Source organism: Manduca sexta, chromosome 19 (genome assembly GCF_014839805.1).
Source record: "Manduca sexta isolate Smith_Timp_Sample1 chromosome 19, JHU_Msex_v1.0, whole genome shotgun sequence".
In the NCBI taxonomy this organism is placed as follows: Eukaryota; Metazoa; Arthropoda; class Insecta; order Lepidoptera; family Sphingidae; genus Manduca; species Manduca sexta.
Genome location: NC_051133.1, coordinates 13,057,681 through 13,071,355, shown reverse-complemented (window position 1 = coordinate 13,071,355; position 13,675 = coordinate 13,057,681). Strand labels below are relative to the sequence as shown.

General features: G+C 34.6%; 2 protein-coding genes across 3 annotated transcripts in view; one reads left to right on the top strand and one right to left on the bottom strand.

Annotated features, from left to right (window-relative positions):
* Window positions 1–13,675, top strand: part of LOC119189774 — a 152,617-nt gene that overhangs the window by 95,327 nt on the left and 43,615 nt on the right. The gene's annotated exons all lie outside the window — the stretch shown is intronic.
* Window positions 3,813–12,453, bottom strand: LOC115442036. Its single transcript, XM_030166991.2, has 8 exons — window positions 12,230–12,453; window positions 10,079–10,274; window positions 8,772–8,872; window positions 8,304–8,330; window positions 7,731–7,757; window positions 6,349–6,486; window positions 4,801–4,924; window positions 3,813–3,969 (listed from the first exon to the last, which is right to left on the bottom strand). The coding sequence occupies exons 1-8, from the start codon at window positions 12,303–12,305 to the stop codon at window positions 3,894–3,896; spliced, it is 765 nt and encodes a 254-aa protein (XP_030022851.2). The 5' UTR covers window positions 12,306–12,453; the 3' UTR covers window positions 3,813–3,893.

The following is a 13,675-nucleotide window of genomic DNA, read 5'->3' as shown; positions in this document are numbered from 1 at the left end:
CAAATTATGACAGTATACATTTTTGTTGATATTGTTTAAAGTATTAGTATAAACCTAATATTATGTGCCAATAAATGATTACCGGCACATTTATTGTATTATACACAGGTATTCAGAGTCCACTGTCGATTGTTTGTATATTATTTTCTTCATAATACTTTTTGATGAACATAGAATTGTATTACTTTCATGAAGTTAAGCAAAGCTTACAGCAATCCTTTTGATCTCCTTAACTGACTTATCCATTCATAAAAAAAATATATATAAAGAAACTGTATTCATTGCAGTGAATCTCCTTGGTATACTATCTTCTTAAACACAAACAGATAAAGATACAATCCGCCTTCACCTCTCATATGGACACCCAGCAGAGGTCTAAAGTGGAGTATTACACGCTTTGGTCCTTAGAGAGCCTTACGTAACGCATTAAAAGGCTTCTTTTCGCCAGACACAAAGCCTCCACCCTTCGCTGCCGAGTGACATAATGCTAGGCCTAATTAGAGCTCAGTTCTGTGCGAACATTTTGAAAATATGATTCAGTCTAGTTGTGCCATTTGGGCGACAACAGGCAAGTACTGGTGTAATTGGAATAAAGTTTAGTGAAATATTTCATCTGCATTTTTTCGTATACGATTAAAAAAAATGTATATTTGAGTACTATGAAAAGCCAATCAGGTCTTGCACTGTGTAATGTTTATTTAATTGTTAGTAAGTACCTATAGACCAGAAACAGTAATAACCGATAGATTTAAATCACTAATAATATAACTAAATGCCCAGTAATTAAACTGACTACCATTTTCAAACCAGAACACATCAGTGTGTACTGACAGATATACAATAATGCCTACGCAGAAAGATTTCTTGTGACCACCGTACACAAAATTTTATACTCGCCATAGTAGCCCGTGTATGTCACGTTCCCGGATCAGCCTGACTACATAAGGTTTCAATCAGGCCCTTATAATTATGTCGACTGGAGATATGACCACATCTCATCACACGACACTTCTGGATGGTAAGTGAAATAGGCTCTGGACCCTACTTACCATCAGGTGCATTAAGGTCACTTTATCCTGCCAGTATAGAAAGAATACTCTCATACACCCAGTAAAAGTATCGTAATCAAACAATAGCAGAGTAAAAGTAAGACAGCTAAAAAATCCTTGTAAGTAGTAAATACGTACATCGTACACAGCTGTAAACGCATTTTACTGTTATGTGATGTATAACGAAGTCGGGAGCGAGGTCACAGGGCTCGGGATGTCGCTCTTAAAAATATTCCCTTTATCCCCGAGTGGTGACTGACACACGTCGTACAAATAATGTGAAGTAAACGTAACGATGCTCGCCAAGATACACATTACAAGATAAATCTGAAATAAGTTTAATCAGTGACTGAATGAAGGATTAATGTTTAAATATTTCGTCATTTGATGCATCAATTCATTACACGATCAACCTAACAGCCACACCTAGGTCACAAATTTCCGGGATGTCTGATTGATCTGGCACAAGACTATACCTCTATAGCGGGCTGTCGTCAAACAGTGGCCGTTGGTCAAAACTAAGCTAAATTGTTTGTATCATGCTTGAAAAAGCATATTGCACATTAAAGCCGTCGGTCAGGTAGGATAGAAGATAGGAAGAAGACTGTGTTAATCATTTACGTAGGTACTGCATTTGATTTATTTCGTTCACTTCTGCCATAATAATTTTATTGGTCACTCTTTTCATACCTATGTTATTTTTTAGTATATAATTTATTGCATTTTGTAACTGTCATAGTTTTGTATATTACATTTGATATTTTCTGTTTGTTTTCTAAATATTAAATAAATAAATAATATAACCCCTGAAAGACATAAATAAATTCGCTGACTTTTCGATGCTTGGAGCGGATTATTCGTCTGAATGAAATGCTCATAGCAATGCTCACTATTCGTCACAGATCAGTCGCCATTTTGATTTTGTCGGTAAACAGCATTATAGACACTGTCGAGTGTTTACACGTGCTCTCGCGACTCGTGTACAGTGTAAGGGTAGACTGAAATTCGCAGAAATCGCAAAAAAAGTTTGTAAAAGTGTCTGTTACAGACACCGATAATAGTTCTTCTATATAAGAACAAGGCCGTCGCCAAGATGTCTTTCTACAATCGTTAACGCTAACTTCATGTATAGGAATGTCATATCTTAGCGATAGACTTATTGTTAGGATATGTCGTTATACATTTTTTGTTTTCTAGTAGAATTAACGATTGTAGGAATCAATCTTGACTACGGTCTCTGTTATCTTAAACATATATGTTCCATATGTAATAACTAGCTTTGTAAATCATATAATCAAGATATTTGTTGAAAGGTCATGGAATTGGGTGCACTGGAATTGAAATCATACACGCGACAGCCATTTTAACAGACGATCCTATTCCTAGCTAGTTTATTGCTACTAAGTTCGTTAATGAATTGACTAAACAAGACCTCCCCAGTCCCCACTCTGAAAGGTTTAATGAAGTCGCCGGTTCATTTAATGCCATGTTATTTAATGAACACCCAATTTTTTTAAAAAAGCTTAATCAAGACCCAATTTAACTTTTTAAACCGGATTAAGAGATCAACAGCACTTCAGTGTCCATTCGAAACTGTTTTACGAAAGTTTTAATCTATTTAATTAAACGGAATTCATTTATTTTCTTTGTGTTAAGCATCTGTAAATACTTTTCTACAGTTTTAGCAGTAAGGGAAACTTGTTTTAATGTCTGTTTTGCTTTTTACAGTTTAATTTGGAATAGAGATTAGTGCACCGGAGTCTTAGTACGTCATTTATACATCATTTCATCCACGAAGACGCGACCCACTACTTTCTTTAATTGCTTACAGTGTGCGTGAGCACCATGAGTGCACATATAATTGACAGAAAATAATATTATAGGATTTTGAATCAAAAGTTTCTTCTAATAAGTAACAATTTTCATTGTAACTTTTTTCTCTTTACGCGGTATTGCCCTTTCCCTGACGGTATGCATCATAGTGTGTGTGCACTTATGTTGCTCACGTGCGTTTTAATTAACTATTTCTCTTTAAATTAATGATCATATCTTATACAACGACAGACAAAAAAATATTAAAAATTCGTTATAAAGGTTTATGTTACTTGATGTACCTACAACTTTTTTTTTATTATTAACGATTCAACCAAGCCGTATTCCCAATATAAATTTAAATTTAATAAAAGCGTATAAATTAAGGTGTGCCGAAATCTTTCGGCCTGATCAGTAATTTTCACGTGTCGCACATTTTTCACCCGCCGCAGGTCTGGCAACGAGAATAATTGCCAGCAAGAGGATTTAATTATTTTTCACATCATGGTATTTACACAGGTCTCTGGTATATCGTTTGGAATTTGGAATTGATTTTGGTATTGACATTGTAAATCAAATGTAATTGAAAGGGTTAGAATATAAGCCCTTTGAAATTGTTGGGTGAATTTAAATATTTTTTGTTTTTATTTATTTTGTAAAGCGTTCTTTAGGCCTTACTTTTTTAACTTTATGCTTCTCACGTTCACGACTGTCTACTCCATGTTGGTATAATGCTCAGATTCTTGCGGATTATTAATGTGTGAGGGTTTATTCGCGATCTTTGCCGTCGCCGTATAGAGGATAATTAACAATGATTGTACAAGTAATAGAGAAGTCAGAAGGGTGTTCCCTGGAGAAGAACCTGAGACTGCCCTCTCGTCTACCGACTCCACAGCTATGTGTAGAATTAATTTACTGGTCGGAAATGCACACTGAGTAGAAAAAACCTTACCGAGTTTCGATGTACAGTGAAATTAAAAATATAATGTATATTTAAAAAATATAATATTACAGTAACAAACCAGGAGGAATTCAGTCGGCTACTGTTTTTCCTGTGTACATGAATTGCAAACTTGAGTATTCTTCTTCAGGATACAGCAGGATAAACCTGCAAAAAAAATAGCAGTTCCTATTATAAATATAGTGGCGGTTTCCTGGATCAGTCTACATATAATAAGGAAACCCGACATAATTCTAGCGACTGACGGTCATAGCATTACATAAGTCGACAAAGAACTCGGTTCTATCAGATTTAGTTGGCGTGTCGTGATAAAAACACAATCCATTTTCCATAGCATATTACGTGTTTTATTATTTGATAATGTTATTATGCCCTTGTATTGTCTGGGTTTCCTCACGCCCATAATTTTCAATATGAATGCCTTGCCTCACGAAATGTGCCGTGTTTCGTTCGCGTGTGACTCGACTTCGAATCTATTGGAACTTTTTAAATATTTTGCATATTTATTACTTTTATATTGCATTCGCTATGGTAAAGTTTAATGGTAAATCGATTATAATTATTGTTAATATAGGTCACACTTGTCACTCCGTTATGATAGGCAATAGGCTACTGTGTATAAATTAAAGAAAAATGTTACGTCCTTCAATGGTAGATTGCCCGTAAATGTAGGCTAGGTTGGCTCAAAAGGTGACTGTTTGGAACAATCAAATTTAACAACTTTTCATCACGTCTACAATGGTTGTTATTTTATCGGATATTCAATAGTTTATGGTATATATCAGTGGCGAAAAGTATTTTTTTTCGAAAGGGGGACCGATACAACATGGACGTACTAATATGCATTAATTTGTCTAAAAATCGTTCTAATGATAATTATATTCTACATAAATCGCCCACAGGAATCGTTTCATATGGACCTTTCGCCACTGGTATATATTCTGTGCAGCTTATTAGGAAAGACTAAATCGTAGGTACCTGTGTAAGGGCAGCCGGTCCATAACAGTGCACAGATTGGTGGTGAATGGCATCACCACTTTTTGGGCGACGTCTGTGTGCTGCACCACGTGGTACGCCCACTCCGACCACTCGTACAGTCTTGCTGTAAATAATGAGACGTAGGCTGGTTGATTTTTATACGGCCGTGACTAAATGAAACTGCACCTTATGGTAAGTGAAGTTCAAATAGTGTCGACTGACGACAGATGGTTTTATTTCGTCAGTCGACATAATTATGCCGGCCTGTTTGAACTACTGTAGTGTACCAAAGCTACGAAAGTACTTTTCTTTTCCAGTTATCCTTATTCCACTCCATATTAGCAACACACTTTATCAAGTAAGTTGCAGAAAGGATTTTTTTTTCGTAAAACCCAAGTTCTGATAGAAAATGCACACAAAATATTGCCTGAATCACTCAGAAACTCCCGGCCTAGTGACCAAAATGAGACAAGAGCATGGAAAACAAATGGATTCAAATTATCCATGACAGTCCGATAGGCACTTAAATAGTTATCATTTCTATAAGATCAAAGACGAATAAGATATACAAATCAAATTAGACAAATGTCCTGATTTACGTCTACCAGATTTTAGTATGTTGTACTTTATTTAGCAAACCATTACTTATTAAGTAAGTAGTAACCACAAAACCAACTATCACACTGCAATCGAAATGCTACAGTGTCTTTCAACAACAAAATAGCTTAAGAAATACCAAATTGCCACAATCAAATTGAAAGCATCGTAATTATTCCCCGAATGTCCTTTTTAAGTCGACATCGGCTGAAACTTTAACGGCAAGCAATTTAAAGAGCCATTGTAACCCCGGGCTGAATGTTTAATAAAGTATAAATGTACGCATTTATATGAAGAGTTGTTATTTTAACGAAGCAGTGGGGTTTGGTTTTTGATGGGGTTAGTGTCGTAGGTAATTTTACTCGACTACGGTAGGTAGGATGATCTATAATAATATAGGTAGTATGTTTTTTTACGTACACGACTAAGTGACCCCACTGCACCCGATGGTAAGTGGAGTGGGGTCCAATAGAATGTCGACTGACGAGAGATGATTATCCCCCGGCAGTTGACATAGTTATGTCGGCATGTTGGAACCGGATATACACAGGCTGATCCCGGAATGCGACACACTTACGTGGGCTATATGGCGTGTTTTAAAACCTTGTGCACGGTGGTCGCTATCCGGACGGATATTAAATATATCCTACCTCCAGCAAAACACCAATCCACTATGATGGTGGCATTATGGTCCAAATCATTATTAAATTTAAGACATGATACTTTGCCTATTTTTAACATTCATTACGTGCCGACAATCATATCGGATCGTATCAACTGGAAACAGATTTCGAAACGCAGGAGTCACGATCCTCAGTAATGGGGGAACTATTAAGAAGAAGAACTACCGACAGCGCCAGAATATATATATATGGACAAAGCTCTAAAATCATTTAATTATATTCCCTAATTCATAATTATTTTTATATTTGTCTATAGTTTGTGACTTACATTCTAACTTGCTGTTCTTGTTGAAATGGCTCAAGTCCGGTATGTCCAATATGACGTCTATATTTTCGTTGCTTAAGTTCATATGCACCTCACCTTTTTTCTTGGGTAAAGTATATGGATACGTTATTTGGACGGTAGCTGAAAAAAACATTATTCTGTGTTATTAAAAAGAAAAGGAAACGTACACATAAATTAATCGTCATTAGCTAAAACAATTACAATTTTTGTATAATTGTAAAATATAGGTAGATACAGTAATTTTGACTTTTCGGACGACCAACACCTCAGTCTCCCCCGTGAGCACAAAGTCTGCAGTCTTCAAAACGTAGGGAGAAAAATAATACTATAAAAAAGCGAGATGAAGGAAAATAGTTTTATTTCAATGTCTACTTATGACTTAGTGGACAAATATAAGTAGTTGCGTCTCTACCTATGCCTTCAAAGATCTAGTAATTTCCATGCCTGAAGCAATGAACTTTTAATCTGACCATCCGATGACCAGTGACCCATATGCATCGGACATGCACCGGAACAGCCCCCTCTGTTCAGGGCCACCGCTCAACTGTGCCCAATTAGCGCAGTGGCATTCAGCCATGTCGTGTCTTAGGTCGAGATGCCCGTGGAAATGTCACGGGATAGTAGCTTAGGCATATACTCGTCGACGAGATAATGGGGTTATCTTTTAGGTTGTGTTTCATAGGGTCTATTATTTATTGACAGAAAGAGCAAATTCAAATATGCGATTAGGAAAGAAGAAATTTATATATGAAAAGAAGTACAAACATTGTTAAGCTTCAAATTATTTATTTAAACTTTATATAAATTAAAAGTATCAAAGTATCTAACAGTCAACTTCGAGTGATGTAGAGTGAGACATTGTGGGTGTATATAAAACATAAAGTAAACAATACATATATTATATAAAAAATACATATCTACATAAATACAGATATACTAATTATATTAAAATATGTAATATTAAAATATAATAACTATAACCTGGACACTGTTTTGTTTATGAATTTTATCGAAAAGTCACACAATTACTCGACACGGCAATTGAATTCAGAACCTCATTAAATAAAAAATATATATACATACACACATTTAAATACAACAATACAAAAGTAAAGTTTAAACTAAATTAACCGTCTTTATTACATCTAGCAACATCATCGAAGGTTTTTATCTTATAGTCTACGGAATGAACAGAATTTTGATTGTCATGGCACAATGCCCTCACTGAGGGTGAGGTCTCTATACTCCACTTTGCCTTAATGGAAGTTCATGTAATAACAGTTAAGATTATTTATATCAAGCAGTTCCAGATTTGCGTTGTTTACTTAAAATAAGAATAATTTTGGAAAAAAATATTGACATACCATTTCCTGAGAATCTTCTTAGTGGACCTGAAATGATAATTTTGTTAAATATTACGGTTAATCTCTATTAATATGGTCGGTTGAAAGAAAAGTATAGTCAATATTATTATAAAACCATCGCAATCTAAATCTTCGATTCGATCCCCAGAATGTTGAAATAATGTTCCAACAGGCCCGCATAATTGTATCGACTGGTACCATATCTCATCAGTCTACATTCTATTGGACCCCACTCCACTTACCATCAGATGCAGTGGGGTCATTTTGCCGTGCACGTACAAAGAGAATAAATCAATAAAAATAAGTCATTTGTAAGGATGTCATTTTTTTTTTACATATTTTGATTGACGCACTCACAATCGACAAGGAGCGATTTGAATCGTTGATTGATATCAGCGTTTATTAATTCTTGAAAGTTTTATAGATGTTGCTACTGTCCTGCCAAGGCACTTAATGACGTGCATCTCCTCAAATATTTGTTACCGACGGGTACTCCGAGTTTTATTGTAAGATTATATGAGAAACTATAAACGCCAGTTCAGTTGTGGGTAGAGAGATAAATCTACGACTTACCGCTATGTGCCCCCACACCCTCGAACGCTGTAACAAAATTTACGACTTTCAAAATAAAGGAACGGCTTTTAGCTTTTAGGTAATTTATTTAAATAACGATATTAATTATCAATGTATCTTTAATAAAATGGTTTGCTTATGCTAGTAGAACCCTTCGAAAGCAACCACCATAGCCTGTTAGAACACGCAATATTGGTCCAAATAAGTTTGACGTTACGGGAACAGTCTATGTAAGTATATCGAGTTTAATCAGACCGGCATAATTGTATTGACTGCCGAGGAATAATCATTTTTTGTCAATCGACACTATCTTAGACCCTACTCCACTTACCATAAGATATAGACTTTACGACCTTAAAAAAACAATATTTTATTTATAATTTTTAAGACTACTATATAAGATAAATGTATATAATATTTCTATTAAAACTAGGCCGTATTTACTGTATTGATTATTATTAATATTACCTTTGTTCGGCTTGGTGCATGGCATGCTTTCGTTGTTGACTTGAACAATTCTTAGCGGCATTTCAATAATAATAGAGTACTCCTTATGACGACTGTCCATGCTGGAAATAAAATTAATCCAGTTTATATTCAAATATAGTGAACCAAATAGATATGGTAATATTAGGACCGTTAAATATTAATTATTGATTTTTTTATTTCGGTACTTATTGATTTATGCGAATTGTTTCGACCTTATTGCAGTTACGTATAAAATAAAGTTCAAAATCAAACGAACCAAATCATCTAACCAGTTAGTGTAAACTATTCATTAAACAGTGCCGCGCGAAAATGGATACATGAAATTCAATGTTCATTAGTAAAATTTAATAAAAACTTGATTGCGCCCAGCTCGTTTTCAGCGTTGGAACAGTTTAAATGATTTTCAGGTGTCCGGTGATAATTCCGGCAAAACCACAATCACTCGTAATTTAATACAGTGCCATCTGTTATTCGAGGATGGAAACAAATTGTATTTAAACCGGTGACGCGCTTAATTGCATCATTCGTAATCTGTTTAACGCATGAACAGATGATCGCGGGGATATTGCAAAATATCTATTACTTTGTTCGTGTATGATTTATATATAATGTTACAATATGGATGCATTTTAAATAAATGATCATTCATTAACCAAATTTTATCCGAATTCGTTCAGAGGAATCTGCGTTTACTTCTAAAACACAGCTAAATATCTTCCACACAAATTATCACATTAATAATATTAATAAGCTAAAGTCTCTTTAAATGTAGAGCTTCAACATGACTACAAATGTATCTAGAATTATAATAATGCAGTCCCTTAGTATTTTAACTTGGGCAGACATTAAACTTAATCGTCCTAGCTTAGAAACTCTATGAATAGTTTCTGACTGGCCACATTCAAAAACTCATTCGTCTACCAAGTTATTAAATTATTTTTAGAAACTTCGACAAGGTGAATTTATGTAACAGCTTCAGTGGAGCAAGTTGCAAGTGAAGATTACCGAATACCTACAAAGTATTATCATATAACATAATGCTAGAGAGATTGGCAGAACATTCCATTGTATTATAGATGTTGAATATGCATAGTTTCTGTGGCGGAATGGATGAGCAGTTATTTGTGAAATAAAAAAGTTTAATTTAAAGTGTGTGTGATTCGCAAATGTTTGCTGCGTGTCTGAATAAACATAAAAACTTATCTAGCATTTAACTGTTCACTTTAAGCGCCATCTATTATTCAATAATCGCAACTATATTAATAAATAATATAAATAACTCATACCTGATAGCCACCAGCTCGCTCTCTTCAATACCAGAAAGTTTGATGCAAGTTCCGCTATCGCCATATTTATACCGGAAGTGCTCGTAGGTCCCTATACCTAGTTTCTCGTTTCCTAGGAGCACGTGGTCTCGGAGACCTAGGTACTGGCGTTTGAAGCATTCAAAGTCTGTTGTATGACAGGTTATTATGTAGCGGTCTGGAATTTGGAAAAAAGTTTTTAAAAATAATGAAGCCTTTCGCAATATAATACCTATGCTAATTTTACTTAGTAGCCGGTAGCCGTGTATTTGGGTTGAGAATCGTAAGAGTTCGAGGTTTAATTTCTATGTTGGAAAAACTAAAATACATGTGACTAATAAAAATATACAGTAAAGCTTGTTTGTTCCATATTTTTTCTTCTTCATATTATAAATGTTATCTTTATGGTTATATTCACACTTGTCGTATTTACAAAGGAAGATAGTCCCACACTGCATATTCTTAAAAATACGTTGTTACTTCACCTCTACAATACATCATGAATATATATGCAAAATATTACATTATCTAACAAGCCAGCTAAGAATTTTATAACATTTCACATTAAAAACTTTCCAAACCGGGTTAACTTTTCTATTTTCATTTATTAAGGCAAACGTAACCGAAACAACAGCCAAAGGGCTGTTACAACATACTTTAGAAGTCATTCGCCATAAATACTTATTCCGTGGAATTTGTATGTCGAGCGGGTTCCCGGAACTCACAATGTTTACTTTTTAAATTCGATAATGTAATTGCGAATGGGGTTTTGTAGTTTTTGTATGTATTATTTTAAGTATTTTGTATTTATATTTTTTTAAGGTAAATGAGTAGGTTTTGTCACAATCACCTAGTAATAATAATACTTCTGTATTATATACTATCTCACAGCTGGGATTGGACCTCATTTACTGGCCTAGTGTCGCATTCATGATTATAGTCCAATTCATGAAAATATATGAATTATTTTGAATGGAGTACTAGAATTTGAAACGCCTATTACGTTAAAGCGTACCTCTGGCACGTTTTAAATAAAATAAAAGCATATTACCAGACAGGGCGCGGTAATATTAATGCAAATTGCGGGCCTTGTGTCGTCGTGAATATTTGAGCACCTTTGTTTTTCATTGTTGTACATTAGTTAGGTGTCTTTTTATTTGTACGGTATTTTTAATTGAAAGTTGGTTGGTTCGCTAAGCGCCTAAATAAATATAAGCTAAGTTTGAACAATTATGGCAGCACAATGCGGTGATATTAAATTAATAATTAAAACTATTTGCATTACTGGCAACCCTAACTTTAATAAAAAAAGTGATAACGTTTTTACACTTCCTCTTCCCTATCTAGCTCCTCATTGTAATGCATTCTGGCGGATGTACTTTATAATAATTCAAAAAACAGAATATAAAGGGTGATTCATAAATAATTCGCATTTTCAAATTCTATTGCTCCATAAACCTCAACAGGTCAGGTCAGGTGTAAGATAATGTCGTAATATTTAGATCATTGCTACGGATAAAATGTCAACTAAGCCAGATCACCATTTGGAACTAGCACTCTTTTTACAAGGTGAATGTGTATGCCACTACGCGTAACAATAGTTTGCATAATGATTTCTAATGTTAACGCGAATGTTAGACATTAATTTTTTTTAAAAACTCGGATAAAATTGTTTAATTTTAATGTAAAAATAGTTGTTTCTAGTTCATGAGTAGGCTCATACGAAAGACTTGCCAACTTGTTTTGTTAAAATAATTTTTAGAAATTAATTAAATCAGATTCAATTCCTGTTTATATAAGCATTACTGTATTGAAATGTATAATATATAGAGGGATATTTACGTACGATAGAGCTACAGTACATCGATTAAAAGAAACAGGGCCCTTATTCTGTATGATAGTGTAAACGCGTAATGCGGCCGTGTCATGTTATCTTCGAGAAATGTGCGTGGAATGGTATTCTGTAAGCCAAATTTCTATAGTTCTAAACATGATGCGTTGTGTTACGTGCTTGTTACGCACTGTCAAAATAACTTACGGGATTGAGAATAAGGCCCCAGATTTTGTTTCATAAAACATAAAGTTTAAAATATTAAATGACAAAGATAATATAAAAAACAAACTAGTAATTACCTGGTTTAATCCTCAAATCCTTAGCAAAGTTAACACAAAGAAATTGCACTAAAACCACGAATATCTTCAAATACATGCTTACACTACACAGATTACCTAATACGTGTCCGTCTGTCCGCACAGCGCCTGTGACTGACAGTTATTGCACGTGTTATTGAAATCGTATACAAAACACTTATACTTAGGACTTGGACTGATTATTTTCCCCAAAACAAATGGTGGTGGTAAGATATATTATGTGTGTTATATGTGTTAAAACCCGCCATAGTGGCTCACGTGTGCTCCGGTATGAGCCTGTGTACATCCGATTCCAACACGCCGGCATAATTGTGTCGACTGTCAAGGGGTTAATTATCTTTCGTCAGTCGACATTCTGTTCGCCGTGCAGGTTAAAAAAAAGAGTTTCCATAATCTTATACAAAACACTTATAGTTGGGACTTGGAGAGATTTAATTTCTTTAAAACAAGTTTTTATAGTTACACCCGCATCTATTATTGCAAAATGACAGTAACGACTTTGATACTAAGTGTCAGTAGTCAAGAGGTCTGTGGTTCGCCATGCCCCCCAAATCGGAGTGTTCAGTCTCCACAACGAATGCTCGCTAATTCACCCTTCCTTCCGCACTTTCTATCGGGGTAGCTATAGTTGCCAAGCCCGTGCTTCCCATGTAACCTGATGATTATACAGACTGCAGCGGATCCTTAAAAGAAAATCTATCAGCGTCACACAGGTTAGAGCAGATTAAATTTGCGGACTAAGACGTCGTGTGTACCGCTGTCACTAACCGGCCTGTCTGACACTTTCACGTGAGATACCAAAATTATTTTACTATGCAAAATTAGAAGGCAGCTCCAAAACTCTTTTTGGTTTGATTATTGTTTTGCATTAAATATTAAGAGATGATTATTGCACCTCCTAAAGACTGCAAAATATTGCTTTGAAGAGCACCTACATTTTCTCGATTTATTAAATAAGTAAAGCCGGGCTTATGTTTTGTTTCTGCACCACCTTAGGTTAACTAGTAAGAAATGCCCCTCGTCAAAATATAATAGGTTAAGCCTGTCTTTACAAACTTTATAAACTAAAAACAACAAATTCATAATCTAATTTCATATAAATTTCTACAAAGAAAAGTATGATATTACGTATATATTTACTCACTTTTATTCATCAGTTTATTACCAAAATTATTATTTTTAATAATTTATATTAATAACGTAATATTTTATGTAAGACTTGCAAAAATTCAGCCCAAGTTCATTTATTTCATGGTCGCGTTATCTCCGTTGTTTAATGATAATGTAAAAACAATAGTACATGCGTTTGTTTGTCCCAATGCCACGTCCAAGGCCTTCTAATATTCGATGATTACACGTTCAGACGAGACGTATTGAATTACAGATAATATTTGGCATAATTTGGCAAATGTCATAGTTAAAAATAGT